The following is a 15,684-nucleotide window of genomic DNA, read 5'->3' as shown; positions in this document are numbered from 1 at the left end:
ACCACATCCAGCGTGAAGCAACAGTCTCCCTCATTACAATGGATTACATTTTACAGAGAAAACATAGTTTTTAAAGCCCCATGTCCGGAGAGAAGCGTCAGCTCCCCTCTGGCTTCTCCATAATCAACTCAACTTGATTGACAGGTCTCTCCATGAACGCAATTTTGTATTGAGGGATTTTGCTGACAGGATTTCCCTTTAAATCGATTCTTTGAAATTTGAAAAACGACGATTTCTTATACTGAGGTTTCGGATAAATGATCTACTACGCAGTTTGGAAGAATATTCAATATCAACAGGAGCTTCAAAACTCTCCTCGTTCTTTAAAAGTTAATAAGAATTAATGTTAGATCATTTTACTCGTTCCTCCAGCTGTATGAATTGCAGAGAAAATCCATAGGCTACTGCTATGTGTCCATGTAAAGCAAGTTTATACTTTATACCATGCTTTTATATAACGTTGTTTGGAAACTTCTACTATATCAATTCTTATCTAACAAGAACCTGTCACATTCAGTTAACCAATTACTGACTGTAAGTTAGCCTTACCTATTTTACTTACTTTCACCATATTGTGAATATACAGTGAGTGCCATCTAGTGCACGTGGTCAATACAGATTGGAAAAATACTGTAAATTGGAATGTTTCTTTAAAAAAAATTTTTTTCACATCCCTCAGAAAGAAAGTAGAAGGTGATATGATTAGGCTACAATTAGCTGACATAAGGAATGAAGGAAATTATTTTGTCATTTTAATAGTGTTCCCATCAAAGCAGTAGCTTGTTATTGATGCAGCGTACTTTGAATGTTGATAGAAACAATGTTTTTATAGTTTAAAGGCAATATATTTAAAGTGTGTGTGTGTGTGTGTGTATATATATATATATATATATATATATATATACTTTAGGTTTATTGAATTAAAACATCTTCTCACAGTAATATCCAAGGTGCACAAGTTTGAGTCGTCCCAGGAGATGGTTGTCTAATGCCTTGACCCATTGGTAGCCTCATTATTTCAGGGGTATTCTATATCAGTGGTGCAGATAAACTAATGAAAATGTACAGTCATGGCCAAAAGTTTTGAGAATGACACAAATCTTATATTTTCACATGATCTGCTGCCCTCTGGTTTTTATGTGTGTTTGTCAGATGTTTTTATCACATACAGAAATATAATTGCAATCATATTATGAGTAACAAAAGCTTATATTGACAGTTAGAATGAGTTAATGCAGCAAGTCAGTATTTGCAGTGTTGACCCTTCTTCAGGACCTCTGCAATTCTCCCTGGCATGCTCTCAATCAACTTCTGGACCAAATCCTGACTGATAGCAGTCCATTTTTGCACAATCAATGCTTGCATTTTGTCAGAATTTGTAGGTTTTTGTTTGTCCACCCGTGTCTTGATGATTGACCACAAGTTCTCAATGGGATTAAGATCTGGGGAGTTTCCAGGCCATGGACCCAAAATCTCTCTGTTTTGTTCCCTGAGCCATTTAGTTATCACCTTTGCTTTACGGCAAGGTGCTCCATCATGCTGGAAAAGGCATTGTTGATCGCCAAACTGCTCTTGGACGGTTGGAAAAGTTGATCTTGGAGGACATTCTGGTACCATTCTTTATTCATGGCTGTGTTTTTAGGCAAGACTGTGAGATAGCCGATTCCCTTGGCTGAGAAGCAACCCCACACATGAATGGTTTCAGGATGCTTTACAGTTGGCATGAGACAAGACTGGTGGTAGCGCTCACCTCATCTTCTCCGAATAAGCTGTTTTCCAGATTTCCCAAACAATCGAAAAGGGGATTCATCAGAGAAAATGACTTTACCCCAGTCCTCAGCAGTCCACTCCCTGTATCTTTTGCAGAATATCAGTCTGTCCCTGATGTTTTTTTCTGGAGAGAAATGGCTTCTTTGCTGCCCTCCTTGAGACCAGGCCTTGCTCCAAGAGACTCCGCCTCACAGTGCGTGCAGATGCACTCACACCTGCCTGCTGCTATTCCTGAGCAAGCTCTGCACTGCTGGTAACCCGATCTCGCAGCTGAAACACTTTTAAGAGACGGTCCTGGCGCTTGCTGGTCTTTCTTGGGCGCCCTGGAGCCTTTTTGCCAACAATGGAACCTCTCTCCTTGAAGTTCTTGATGATGCGATAGATTGTTGACTGAGGTGCAATCTTTCTAGCTGCGATACTCTTCCCTGTTAGGCCATTTTTGTGCAGTGCAATGATGACTGCACGTGTTTCTTTAGAGATAACCATGGTTAACAGAAGAGAAACAATGATACCAAGCACCAGCCTCCTTTTAAAGTGTCCAGTGGTGTCATTCTTACTTAATCATGACAGATTGATCTTCAGCCCTGTCCTCATCAACACCCATACCTGTGTTAATGGTGCAATTACTGAAATGATGTTAGCTGGTCCTTTTAAGGCAGGGCTGCAATGATGTTGAAATGTGTTTTGGGGGATAAAGTTCATTTTCTAGGCAAATATTGACTTTGCAAGTAATTGCTGTTAAGCTGATCACTCTTTATAACATTCTGGAGTATATGCAAATTGCCATTAGGAAAACTGAAGCAGTAGACTATGTAAAAATTAATATTTGTATCATTCTCAAAACTTTTGGCCATGACTGTACCAGAATTGTACATGCTTTATACCTTATTTTGTAACAGTTTCTGTGCCTCATCCAAAAGATGGGCAGAACTGTTGTAAAATGGTTAAAACTATATATGCAAATCTGTGAACCAAAAATTGTGGCAAAATTTTGAACAATGTGTAATTATACTTGAAAAAATCCCTGTTAGGTTAAAAGATAACAGTTCATATTTGGTTCACATTTTTGTTTATTATTGGAGTGTTGCCTTCTCTCTTCATTCCTACAGACCTGCTTTTAGCCATCTTTCCATTCTAACTAAAAGACCACAGCCTTGAATCAGGGATCTCGCTCTGTGAATTCCTCATTTACAAGTAGGGAATATGAATGTGTTAGCTAAACCAGACAACCCTGTGATGTACTCCTCTAGTTTAGATAAGGTAACTGATATGTGAGTCTTACTAGTTTCATCATTTAACAGGTTGCAGAATCCCAAACTCTAGCAGGTGGGCATGCAAAACTGCAATGATGTTTCAGATGTCATTGCAAAGTCTGTAGCTGCACAGAGATCATGCAGTAGAGGGCAGTCAGCTTTTCCTCTGCGTACTTTCTGTCTCTATTATATCTATAAGGAAAATACCAGCTGAGATTTACAAAAACACAACAGTTTTTGAAATCACAGCATTTCCATGTGGATATTTTTCTGCAGTGTGTGGCTGGGATTAGCTCAAATCCCATCCACTTTGCTGGTATTGTGAAATGGCTAAATCACGGCATTTTCACACCGTGGGGCCCCGGCCTAAAACACACTTTTACCACTTTCTATTACATTTTCATTGATAATAAAAGAAAGGAAAAATGCTAGATTTAAAGTAACATATACCGTATTTTTCGGACTATAAGACGCACCTAGGTTTTAGAGGAGGAAAATAGGGAAAAAAAATTTTGAAGCAAAAAATGGTAAAATATTTAATATATGGGAGTTGTAGTTTTGCAACAGCTGCAAGGCCACATTGACAGGTGACCCTGCAGCTGTACGGGGACGTATAGAGTGTTTTGGTTTTTTTTGTGGGGCCAGATGTACTTTTTAGTTATACCATTTTGGGGAATATCTATTGCTTAGATCACCTTGTATTAAAAAAAAAAACCTGGTGGTTTATGATATATGATTTTCTACTTTTATATATATATTCTAGGGACAGGAGGTGATTTAGAACTTTTATTTATTGCATATTTTTAAAGCTTTTTTTTTTTTTTTTTTTTTGTTACTATTTTATTCCCCCCGGGGGCTTGAGCCTGCGGTCACTTGATTGCAAGTCCCATAGACGGCAATACAACTGTATTGCCGTCTATGGGACATTCTGTCTATTAGTATTACGGCTGGTCATAGACCCAGCCGCAATACTAATATAGCAGTGACAGGCCTGGGAGCCTCATTAGGCTCCCGGCTGTCACCCGAACAGGTCGGCTCCTGCGATATCGCCGCGCAGGAGCCGGCCTGCAACTTCACAGGTACGGGGCCCCGGGGGAGAAGGGGCCACCGATACTGACCCAGCATCCGCTGTACTAGAGAGGCGGATGCCGGCGAGGGATAGACGCCATCACAGGTGCCGGGGCCTGAGACATCGCTGCGCTCCTCTGCCCTGCATGAAGCCAGCGGCGGGGGGACAGGAGCGGAATAGCATCGCCCCTGCCGCTGCTGGCTTCATGCAGGGCAGAGGAGCGCAGCGATGTCTCAGGCCCCGGCGTCTATCCCTTGCCGACATCCGTCTCTCTAGTACAGCGGGTGCCAGGCGCCACATTCGGACTATAAGACGCACCCTTCTATTCCCCCCAAATTTTGGGGGAAAAAAGTGCGTCTTATAGTCCGAAAAATACGGTGTACATCCCTGTATATCATTTTAAAAAAAAGTTGAAAAAATGAAAAGTATTTGAATAACCAAATAAAAAAAAATGTTCCCTTAAGTCTTTGTACTATAAATACCTGAAAATGTGTCTGGTCATGGTTGGTTGGGAAATAGACTTATCTTGAACTCGGAAGATGTGTGCTTTTTCTTTTCTTTTTTTTAAATGTAGATTGTGAGCCCCACATAGAGCTCACAATGTACATTTTACCCTATCAGTATGTCTTTTTTGGAATATGGGGAGATATATATACATGGGAAGAACATACAAACTCCTTGCAGATGGTTTTATGCCCTTGGCGGGATTTGAACACCAGGACTCCAGCGCTGCAAGGCTGCAGTGCTAACCACTGAGCCACCGTGTGGCCCCTGTGTGCTTTTTCTCTATATATTTGCATTGTCAAAAGTAGGATTGAGTACCAGGCAAGGAATGTAAGAAAACCAATTCAACCTTTCAAAAGGAAAAGTTTCCTTTATTGCTCTTTTTGTATCTAACAACATTAATGCAATAAAATAGGGAGGCACACTTAAATACAGTCTTCATTTTATGATGTTTAATATATCATTGATTTATTGTCGTTTTGTTGATTTTCAGATGAGCCATGTCTGGGAGACAAGTCTATATTCTGTCAAATGGAAGTTCTTGCACGGTATTGCTCAATACCCGGCTACAACAAACTTTGCTGTGAATCCTGTAGTAAACGCAGCACTCAGTCACCTCCATTCCTCACTGAAGCAGCAGAAACTGAAGATGAACTCACCTATGATCCCAGCTTATCTAGGGGTGGAATGATGCCAACATCCTTAGCACCTGGCACTGAGGAAGCTGATTCCGAAACAAAAAGTATCTTGAGAATTCTTTCCTCTATTGAAAACAATGCAGATCTTGGCATTGTGTCTCCTCAAGAAAATAAACCAAAGGTGTCAGACCCCACAATGAGAAGATCCCATCTAGCAGCCAGCAAATCTTTTAAGCTTCTAACTGTTCCACCACCCCCAACAACACGTAGCAGCAACATTTCTGTGTATAAATCTCCTCCAGGAGCAACAATGCCATTGGCAGCTACTAACATCCACGCAACTGGTGCTCATTCTTCAGTGAGAAGTTCAAGGAAAATTGAAAAGCCATTTGATAGAAGACGTTCTTTGCAGCCCTCCTCAATAGAAAGATGAAGTTAAGTGTTAAAGGACTGGAACAAAAGGACACAATAGTGAATTTTGCTTTATAAAACAAGTGCAAAGTGCTGGTTCACTTCTTCACTCATTTACTCTTCCGACCATTCTTTGCTTTCTGTTTAACTTGAAGTTTCTGAAGGAAAAAAAAAACACCAAAGATCCCCATCTAAGAGAATATGTACCGAATGTCTCCGGCCACTGTGTATTTTGCTCGGTGGCCCCATAACCAGTTTTGCACATTGATTTTCTGTGTTCTTTTCCCATAAAGATAACCAGAGACTACAATTTTGCCACCTTCAATGAGTATATTATTCAGATATAACAAACACAGTTATTGTTTAGGTGTTCATGTGTTGCAATGTCAGTATTATTTTTCAGTGATTTGTTTTATCTACGTTATGTTTACCGGTTCTCTGTTTTTTGGGTGCTAATACATGCCTGTCGATACAGTCTGCCTTACTACATTCCATGAGTCAAATCTCACAAATCTCAAACCAGAAGTTTCCAGCTCCAGTGGTTGTACATGACTTGCTGATCTGACTGCAGCATCGTCCATCGCCCTGAAGGGTTATGCAAATCTTAATAGAAAAGTCAGATATTCTCATAAGACAGCATGTCTTTTAATACCACTTTGCTTATTACATTACATTTTATTTCTCAACGCATTCAGATTCTGTTTATACTATATTGGAGTGAAAAGGGATGGAGCAGAAAAGACTCTCTTATTAGTGAATGAAAAATGATAAGAAACTAATTTCCTGAGTGAGAAGAACATGATAACAGATTGTATAACATTTGTGATGTATACTGGATGTCTGTTAATAGAGGATAGACGTACACTAACATTGACCCTCTTCTTAAATTAGAAGATATTATGTCAAGTAGCCACTACTAATGGACCGACAACACTGAGTGAGATGTCTTTTTTCATATGGAATAGTCTTAAGCTGGAAGCAGAAGGAAAAAGAAAGTTCAGATATTGGAAGACAGTAGCATAAATAGATTTCCATTAGCAAGCCAAGACTGGAGAGATATATTTATTTTTACATGTCACCTCACTTTACACAACCACAATGCATCTGACTGCAATAATTTACTTGCAATTGGTCTCCAGGATCATCTTTTCACCAAGAAGCCAGTGTCACTCTCTCATGTAGCTGTAAAGTACTTGTATATAGAATATATAAGTGAAGATATTTATTAAAAGGTGATGTTCTTGATAGACGTTATTTACTGCGCATTTACAAATATAGCAAGTGCCATTTTCCTGCTTCTATTAAATAGTTATTGGTTATGCAGTTTGCACGGCGGTCCTTCATAAGCTAAAATGTAAACTACTGTGTAAATTCTGAAATTCACTTCCAATCATTTGACCACAATTTTATTTCACAACTGAATTTCTCTCACTTTAATAACAATTGACGGCCAATTTTTGAGATATAGTTAGAATTTGACATACAATTTTTTTGTTTCCAAAATTGTCTATAATAACGCCAAAGAACGTTACACGCAAAATGTGTATAATTAGGTTTAGATTTTTTGTAAAGAAATTGAAAATTATGCAACAAAAGTGTCTCAATGAAACCATAATGTTTTAAGTTGTCTAACTGAACAAGTGGGCCCTCCCATGTTGATACTTGGTAGTCATTGTAAGCTAACACTCTGAAGTATTGACTTGATGACGTCAAATGATTAGAATGACTTCTGAAGAAACCTTTGGAAGGTCATCTTAAATTAGTTGTAATTCAGTATTTATTCAGACAACCCCTGATCCGCAAACAGATAACTATGTTATAATTCCCAAGATTCCAATCCATATTCAAAAATGTCCCTTCTTATTGTCTGGGTGTAGATATTCATTATGCTGTAAGTCGCTTTTGTTTATCCTGTATTTCCTACAAAGCTCTTTTGAGATCTTTTTGAGTGTACACTACTGATGCTGTTTGTTGTATTGGGGAGCACTTCGCAATAAAAAGCTTTTAACATACTATCCATTGTATGGTTGTTGCTTGCGGGAATAATAGAGAACAGTCAATGCCATACTACATTGTTTACCTCATGCTTATTATTTCTGTGTACTATTCTACATATATTGTTGCTACATTAACTCTTTCAGGAAAAAGCATCATTGATGCCCCAACGCTCAGGCAAAATTTAGCGCATTGCTATTTTTACCAAATTTTTTTCAGAAAACATGAGGCTTAAAAGAAGTAGTATTATTTATTAACCAAGTTTACTTTTTTTTTTTTTGCTAGAAGTGGAAGAATGTTATAAAATGTGAAAAAATAACATTTTGCCTCTTTTACCAAAACAAAAGTTTTTATATAAACTATTGCATATAAACATATTAAATTTAGACTTTTTTTTAGTTCTTCTGATTACAGGAACTACACATTAATATAGTTTTTCAACAAAAAATTAAGTTTTATATGGTTTTATATACAACATGGCTTATTTTCTGGAACCCTGGTCCATGTGTAAATTAACCAGTAGTTTAGTATAGTAGAGGACTGTAAACTGCTGGTGTTATCTCTAGCTATGCTCCCTGCTGAGATGGAGAAAACATCCAGGAAGTAGGTGATGGTGGGGACTGAAAGGGGAACAAGTTCTGCTAGCACAGTGTGAATGCAAAGGCAGTTTCACTTTACTATGATCACTATAAAGGGTTAAACTTTGTAGATAAAAGTGATGATAAAATTCCTAAAAGATTCCTTTATTAGGGAGCCTTCACACGGTGTTACGCTGCGCTCATTCTGATCGTAGAAACACGCTCAGAATGAGCGTGTAAAAAGCAGTTCCCTTTGAATAGGCTTTTTTCCCTATTGCTTTCAATGTATTACGCGCGTACTACATTGAAAGCAATAGGGAAAAAAGCCTCCCATTGATTTGAATGGGGAGCGCACGTATGCCAGCTCCCATTCAAGTCAATGGGAGCTGCTTTTTACGCACTCATTCTGATCATGTTTTTACGATCTGAATAAGTGCAGCGTAACACCATGTGAAGGCTCCCTTATAGTGTAACTTCTGGACAGTAACTTCAGCATCGAGATTCCAGCACTTATCATTAACGTGACTGCAGCACCGAGCATCAGATAAAGAGACATAAATAGTCAGATTAGCAACCTCTAGGGGTTAAACCCAAAAATTATTGGGAGGCTTTTTCTATCATCTCACCCCTAAATTAATTTAATTCCTGTAGATGAGTCAGTTACCCATTCTTTTCATAATTAGTAGAGATGAGCGAGTACTGTTCGGATCAGCCGATCCGAACAGCACGCATTGAAATGAATGGACGTAGCCGGCACGCGGGGGGTTAAGCGGCCGGCCGGCGTCAAAGTACCAGGTGCTTCCATTCATTTCAATGCGTGCGTGCTGTTCGGATCGGCTGATTCGAACAGTACTCACTCATCTCTAATAATTAGCCTGTGTGCACCCACAAGGGCATGATCAAAATGACTTACACTGATAATTCACAAACCTCTCCATGTTGAAATATATAGATCATGAAGAGATCATGAATACTTTTACAATAACTATAGGAGAATTGTATGACGAAAATAGAGAGTTGTTTATAGGGGAGAGAACATTCCACTCTTAATACATTGCTAGTAGGGTAGTTAGTTGAGGGAAAAAACCCTTTCCTAATCTCCAGTAGGTGTATAGCTAATGATCAGCACTGTAATAGCATGGTGTTGTGATGTGGCAGGCAAAGGAGCTCTACCTGCTGTGTCACTGCCAGGTGTTGACAGTATTATACAGCTACTACCCATATGTTGCTGCCAGAGTTAGAAAAAAAACTGAGATTCCAGCTGTAATAGTAATCATAGAATTAAAGTAGATAGGGGTAGCTCATTTTCTAACACAGGGTATGAGGCATTGCCAAGAGGTATGAGGCAGCCAAGAATGCATGGCCTCCAGGCTGTTATGTATAGGTTATTACCAATTGCCATACCTATATGTTACTAACAACATCCACTTAGAATCTAGGGCAAACACCAAGTATTAAAAATTGTAAAAATGACACAAACCATATAATTGCATATATAGTAGCATAAGAATCATAAAATAGAGGACAATACAAAGGCACAACACCCATAGACAGTTAAAAGTTATTAGTCCCTGCTGGTGGCACCATAATGCAAATCTTATCATTCAAATTATACCTTAATTGGCCATAATTTGGTCATGGACTGCACACAAAAAATAGGGAACGCACCCAGAAAAGGCAGTGTGAAACACAAATATGTGCAGTGACTCCAAACACATGTAATCTTGTGGAACAAATGAGGTACATGAACTTGTACGATAACATTACTCAAATCATGTCTTGTAAGGCTGACCTTGGTCTCTGTCCCTCCAAAACATTACTAGCTAAACAAACCATTGTTTGAAATGTAGAGGTACAAAAACAGAAAAAGAAGCTGGAGCCTCAACTCCTAGACTAGACTACATCCTTAAAAGGAGTCAAATCCAAAATGCCTCTCAAACTAATAATAGTGCCATGTAGGTGCCTTTAATAGGAGTAGAAGCATTCCTTTGTGGCCACAAACCAAAGAAGCAAGACAGAGATATTAATCTGTCTTTGAATAGGTAAACCAGCATGCAAATACTTCAGGGACGGGGACTGACTTCATATCATGTCATATTGTGTCATAGTTAAAAGGAGACATTGGGCACTGAGATCTCACTACCTATCAAAGGAACTACCACATGTTATTGTGATAGCTGCATATGTCCCCCACCTCTGCAAAAAGCTGATTTTGCCTACATGCTGTGCCCTCCTCTTCGTGTCCTTCAACCACAGTTGGGCTACAATATCAATATCACTTCACACAGAGAACTAAATGATCCTGTGGTTTGTCTTTTTTTTAATTGCTATGACTCCTAGAATCTCTCTATCTGCTATGAGATAAGTGCATGTGTAAAGTGTTCTATCTTAGTATATAGTACTGTACTATCCATGATGCTGTATCACACTGAATTTGGTTCATTGTTAATCAACAATTATCCATTGTGTATAATTAACAATGGTCCATTGGTCATGATCAACAATGGTCCATTGTCTAAATTTAACAATGGTCAATTGTTGATCAACAATGGTCCATTGTCCAAATTCAACAATGGTCTATTGTTAGTCAAAAATGGTCCATTGTCTAAAATTATCAACGGTCCATTGTTGATCAGCAATTGTCCATTGTCTCTATTCAACAATGGTTCATTGTTGATCAACAATGGTACATTTTCCATATTCAACAATGGTCAATTTTTAGTCAGCAATGGTCAATTGTCAAAAATCATCAATGGTCCTTTTTTGATCAACAATGGTCCATTGTCCATATTCAACAATGGTCCATTGTTAGTCAACAATGGTCTAGTTACCATTTTCAACAATGGTCCATTGTTGATTAACAATTGTCCATTGTCTATATTTCACCATGGTCAATTATAAATCAACAATGGTTCACTGTCCACATTCAACAATGACCCATTGTCCATATTCAACAATTATCTGTTGTTAGTTAACAATGGTCCATTGTACAAAATCATCAATGGTCCATGGTTGATCAACAATGGTCCATTGTTAGTCAACAATAATCTATTGTCCAAAATGATCAATAGTCCATTGTTGATCAACAATGGTCCATTGTCCATATTCAACAATGGACCATTGTTAAATAATGGTGGTCCATTGTCCATATTTAACAATGGTCCATTGTACAATGTTCCATTATAAATCAACAATGGTTCACTGTCCATATTCAACAATGGTCCACTGTCCATATTCAACAATAATCAGTCAACAATGGTCCATTGTACAAAATCATAAATGGTCCATTGTTGATCAACAATGGTCTATTGTCTGTATTCAACAATGGTCCATTGTTAATTAACAGTGGTCCATAACAATGGTCCATTGTCCATATTCAACAATGGTCAACTCTTCATATTCAACAATGGTCCATTGTCCATGATCAACAATAGCGCATTGTTAATCAGCAATGGTCCATTATAAATCAACAATTGTTCACTGTGCATATTCAACAATGGTCCATTGTCCATATTCAACAATAATCTGTTGTTAGTCAACAATTAACAGTGGTTGTTAATTAACAGTGGTCCATTGTCCATATTGTCCATATTCAACAATGGTCCATTGTCCATATTCACCAATAGTCCAATGTTAATCAACAATGGTCCATTGTCCATATTCATCAACAATGGTCCATTGTACATAATTAACAATGGTCCCCTGTTGATCAACAATGGTTTATTGTCAATATTCAACAATGGTTCATAGTTGATCAACAATGGTCCATTGTCCATAATAACAATGGTCCATTGTTATTTAACAATGGTCCCATGTCCATATTAAACAATGGTGTATTGCTACCATTGGACATACTCAACTATGATCCATTGTTAATTAACAATGATCCCCTGTCCATATTAAGCAATGGCCTATTGTTAATCAACAATGGTCCATTGTCCGTAATCAACAATGGTCCATTGTCTATAATCAACAATGGTCTATAGTTAAGCAAGAATGGCCCATTGTCCATTTTCAACAATGGTCCATCGTTATTCAAAAATAGTCTTTTATCAATAATCAAAAATGGTCTATTGTTAATCAATAATGGTCTTTTGTTCATATTCAACAATGGTCCATTGGTGATCAAGAATGTTTCATTGTCCATAATCAACAATGGTCCCTTGTTATTCAACAATGGTCCTTTGTCTATACTCAACAATGGTGCATTGTTGATCAACAATAATCCATTATCTATATTAAACAATGGCCCTTTGTTAATAAACAATGGTCCATTGTCCATATTTAACAATTTTCCATTGTTAATAAACAATGGCCCATTGTTAATCAACAATGGTCTATTGTCCATCATAATAAAAGGTCCATTGTTACTCAACAATGGTCAATTGGACATACTCAACAATGGTCCACTGTTAATCAACAAAGGTCCTTTGACCATTTTCAACAATGGTCCATTGTTATTCAACAATGTTCCATTGTCTATAATCAACAATGCTCCATTGTCCATATTCAACATTGGTCCATTGTTATTTCCAAATGGTCCATTGTCCATGTTAAACAATGGTCCATTTTTGATCAACAAAGGCCCATGTTATGTTCAACAATGGTCCATTGTTGTTCCAAAATGGTCCATTGTCCATATTCAATAATGGTACATTGTTGATCAGCCCAGAGGGAACTGTAGGACAGAATAGTAGTGGCGTTAGCTGTGCCACTGGATAGACTGAGTGTCCTCAACCAATCTTCCCAGTGCACCTCCTAGGCCGGACACTAAAGAGTGGGGCCTGCTGTGCTACCAGATGGTGGTGATAGCAGTTCCTAGAAGGTGCTTCCATTTGTAGAGGGTTCTCTCTTACTCTAAGCTGCTGTGATGGTGTTCGAAAGATTCCTGATAATAAAGCAGGAATGACTCAAGAGGCAGTAATGCAGTGAAACAGGTTGAACTTTATTGTTGTGGCCCGTCTTCGCAGTCCCGGCCTGTTAGGTTCAGGCGCAGATTGTCTGAGCAGCATTTGGCACGTGAATCATCTGACACATTTGAAGAACAATGTTCACACTGGGCATGCGGTCTCGTGGTAGCACTCATGCATGGTTCACGTGATGAGTTGCACTGCTGGTCATTGCTCTATGGTGTATTTGCCTCTGAAGGGGTTAAGTCTTCTGCAGTGCTGAGGACTCATTACAGGTTGTAAGTGGTTTTGAGTGCTGCTTCCAATCACCTTTCTTATTACTCCTGCTCCTAGCTATATAACTCCAATTTGCCTGCTGTCAGTTGCGGTCTTAAACTCCTGTTTCCTGAAGTGATCTGTCTGCTAGAAATTACTGCTTGGGAAGTTTGAACTTTTTGTATGGTTTTTTGCATGTGATACTAAGTTCTGTTTTTCGTATTCCTTTGCATATTGTCAGTATTGCTGTGTTTCATATTTATTTTCTGTATACTTTGTGTTCTCTCATATTCACTGTTAGTCCAGCTGGTTAGTACACCTGAGGGGCTTTCTCTATATCTGCCTCTCTTACCTAAATGTGAAACAAGTCAGGATTTCAATACATACATTTAACATAGAACATATAGACTGGACATACAAATACACTCAGAGGCACAAATACAATTAAAGCAGGAGAACCCTATTTTAATGTGAGCAGCCCTCACAAACCACAGGGCCCACACTAGGGAAAGAATTACTGTGGACAAGACAAAACCTAAAAGAAAATACAATACAATAATCACAACAGTTGAAATGTCCAGTCTAGATTTGAGGAAGGGGGAAATGGGTGAAGACAAATTACCTGAGGCACAGGTCCGTTAGTGTCCAATATCAGGATCTCAACAGACACAAAAGGCGACTCCACAGGTGATATAGTGTTCCTCCTAAAGAAATGAGGGAAAACAACACATGAGGGCAACTAGGGCAGTGTCGACAGTTCACACTGTGTGATAAATGGAGAAGTGTCCACAGTTCGGCACATAAATAATAGGGGCAAAGATTTGGGGCTACGTATAAACATAGGAGTCCAGGGAGTCACTCCAGGGATCACACTGGAGGGCACAAACTTAAAGAATCACTACCATGCAGGTGGACTAGAGGGCCCAAATAATGATCACCACAGACAGGTGTTGACTGGGAGGGCACAAATCTTACTGTTGGAAATTTCCTCAATGTTCAGCATCAGCAGATGGTGGTCCTGATAACTTGGGAGGTGATACTGTCGATGATGATGGTTCCAGCAATGCAGACAGTTCCTGCAAACTTTGGGCCAACTTTCTCTTCATGGCCCAGTAGAAGGCTGAAACTTTGGTAGGGTTCATGGTTGGCCCTCTGTGCAGCTGCAGTAGTAGCAGAGTGACCTCTGATATAGAGACATATGGTCATTTCCTGAGATAATGATGGTACTCAATACAGCAGGTGGTGAGGAAGCAGGTGCAAAGTGCCTTGGTGTTGCTGGTGCTGTGATTTCAGCCCCAGAGGGAATTGGACAATAAGCAAAGCCTATGGCTGTTGGTAGCAGGCAACCTGGGGAGACTGTGACTAACTCCTCCGACACCACTTGTAATGGCAGCAATACATGGATCTAGTCAACGTTGGCTGTCCAGAACCCCTTAAAGACAGTCCCAAGGGTGAACTCAGCTTCTTCCCTTGGGTGAAAACCATGCAACCCAAGCCTCCTTACTGACTATTAGTTGATGTCAGGTGGTGGGACAGCAGGTGATGTAATGGGGGCTCCAGCCAGAGTCATGGGAACAGCTTGTCCACAAGCTCCATAACCTCAGGGTGGTCACTCTACATCCAGACCTTGGGGTTTTGATTAGGGCCTTTGAGTGGTGGAGGTTATGACATAGTGCGCAGCAGTTTTACGTACACAGCTATCTGCTACCAGAAGATACTTCTCCAAATTCCACAACTCTTTCTCTGGAACTTTCCAGGTACACTTTTCATAAAGGCTGGTGACCAGCACTAGCTGAGCAATGGAGAGTATAGGATGTGGACTGTCTCAAGATGGAGATGCCCAGGAGACTGAAGGAGGTTGTCCTAGTGAGGTAGGTGGCTGCTGGTTTGTTGATGTTCGAAGGCGCTGGGAGGAGTTTGACTGTTGCTTGGCAGCTTTCATATCTTCCAGCTTGAGCATTGTCCTGTACCACATTTATTAAGTACTAGCAATACCCGCGACTTCGTCCGTGGCCCCCTTCTCCCCTAGGCAAGACACCTACAGTGTGGGCCATGCCCCCCCTTCTGCCCTGCAGTAGCCGCGTATTCAGTCCCCCCATTTTGCCCCACGGGCGACCTGGAACCCGCTTCCCCCGCAGCCCCGCACACCTCACTCGCCACCCCAACTTGCCTTGACCTCCTGAAAGGCGCCCCTGGCCTCCCAACCTCCCTCTCTCCCAAATGGAACTCCGCAACCACATGCTCTCCCCCAACTGTGAGACCGGCTGTCCACGCCAACCCCTCGCGAGCACGGTCCCCACT

At 39.8% G+C, this 15,684-nt stretch overlaps 1 protein-coding gene across 1 annotated transcript in view; it reads left to right on the top strand.

Annotated features, from left to right (window-relative positions):
- ADAMTS3 (ADAM metallopeptidase with thrombospondin type 1 motif 3) overlaps positions 1–7,645 on the top strand; it is a 187,046-nt gene extending 179,401 nt beyond the window's left edge. Inside the window, exon 22 of the mRNA XM_075284923.1 lies at positions 5,090–7,645. Within this exon, the coding sequence (XP_075141024.1) occupies positions 5,090–5,667 (578 nt within the window). The 3' untranslated portion in view covers positions 5,668–7,645. The remainder of the gene's footprint in view (positions 1–5,089) is intronic.
- The last annotated feature ends 8,039 nt before the right edge of the window (positions 7,646–15,684 follow it).

This window comes from Leptodactylus fuscus, chromosome 1 (assembly GCF_031893055.1).
Source record: "Leptodactylus fuscus isolate aLepFus1 chromosome 1, aLepFus1.hap2, whole genome shotgun sequence".
Classification (NCBI taxonomy): Eukaryota; Metazoa; Chordata; class Amphibia; order Anura; family Leptodactylidae; genus Leptodactylus; species Leptodactylus fuscus.
The sequence above is the reverse complement of the archived record's forward strand: the minus strand, read 5'-3'. Positions and strand labels throughout refer to the sequence as shown.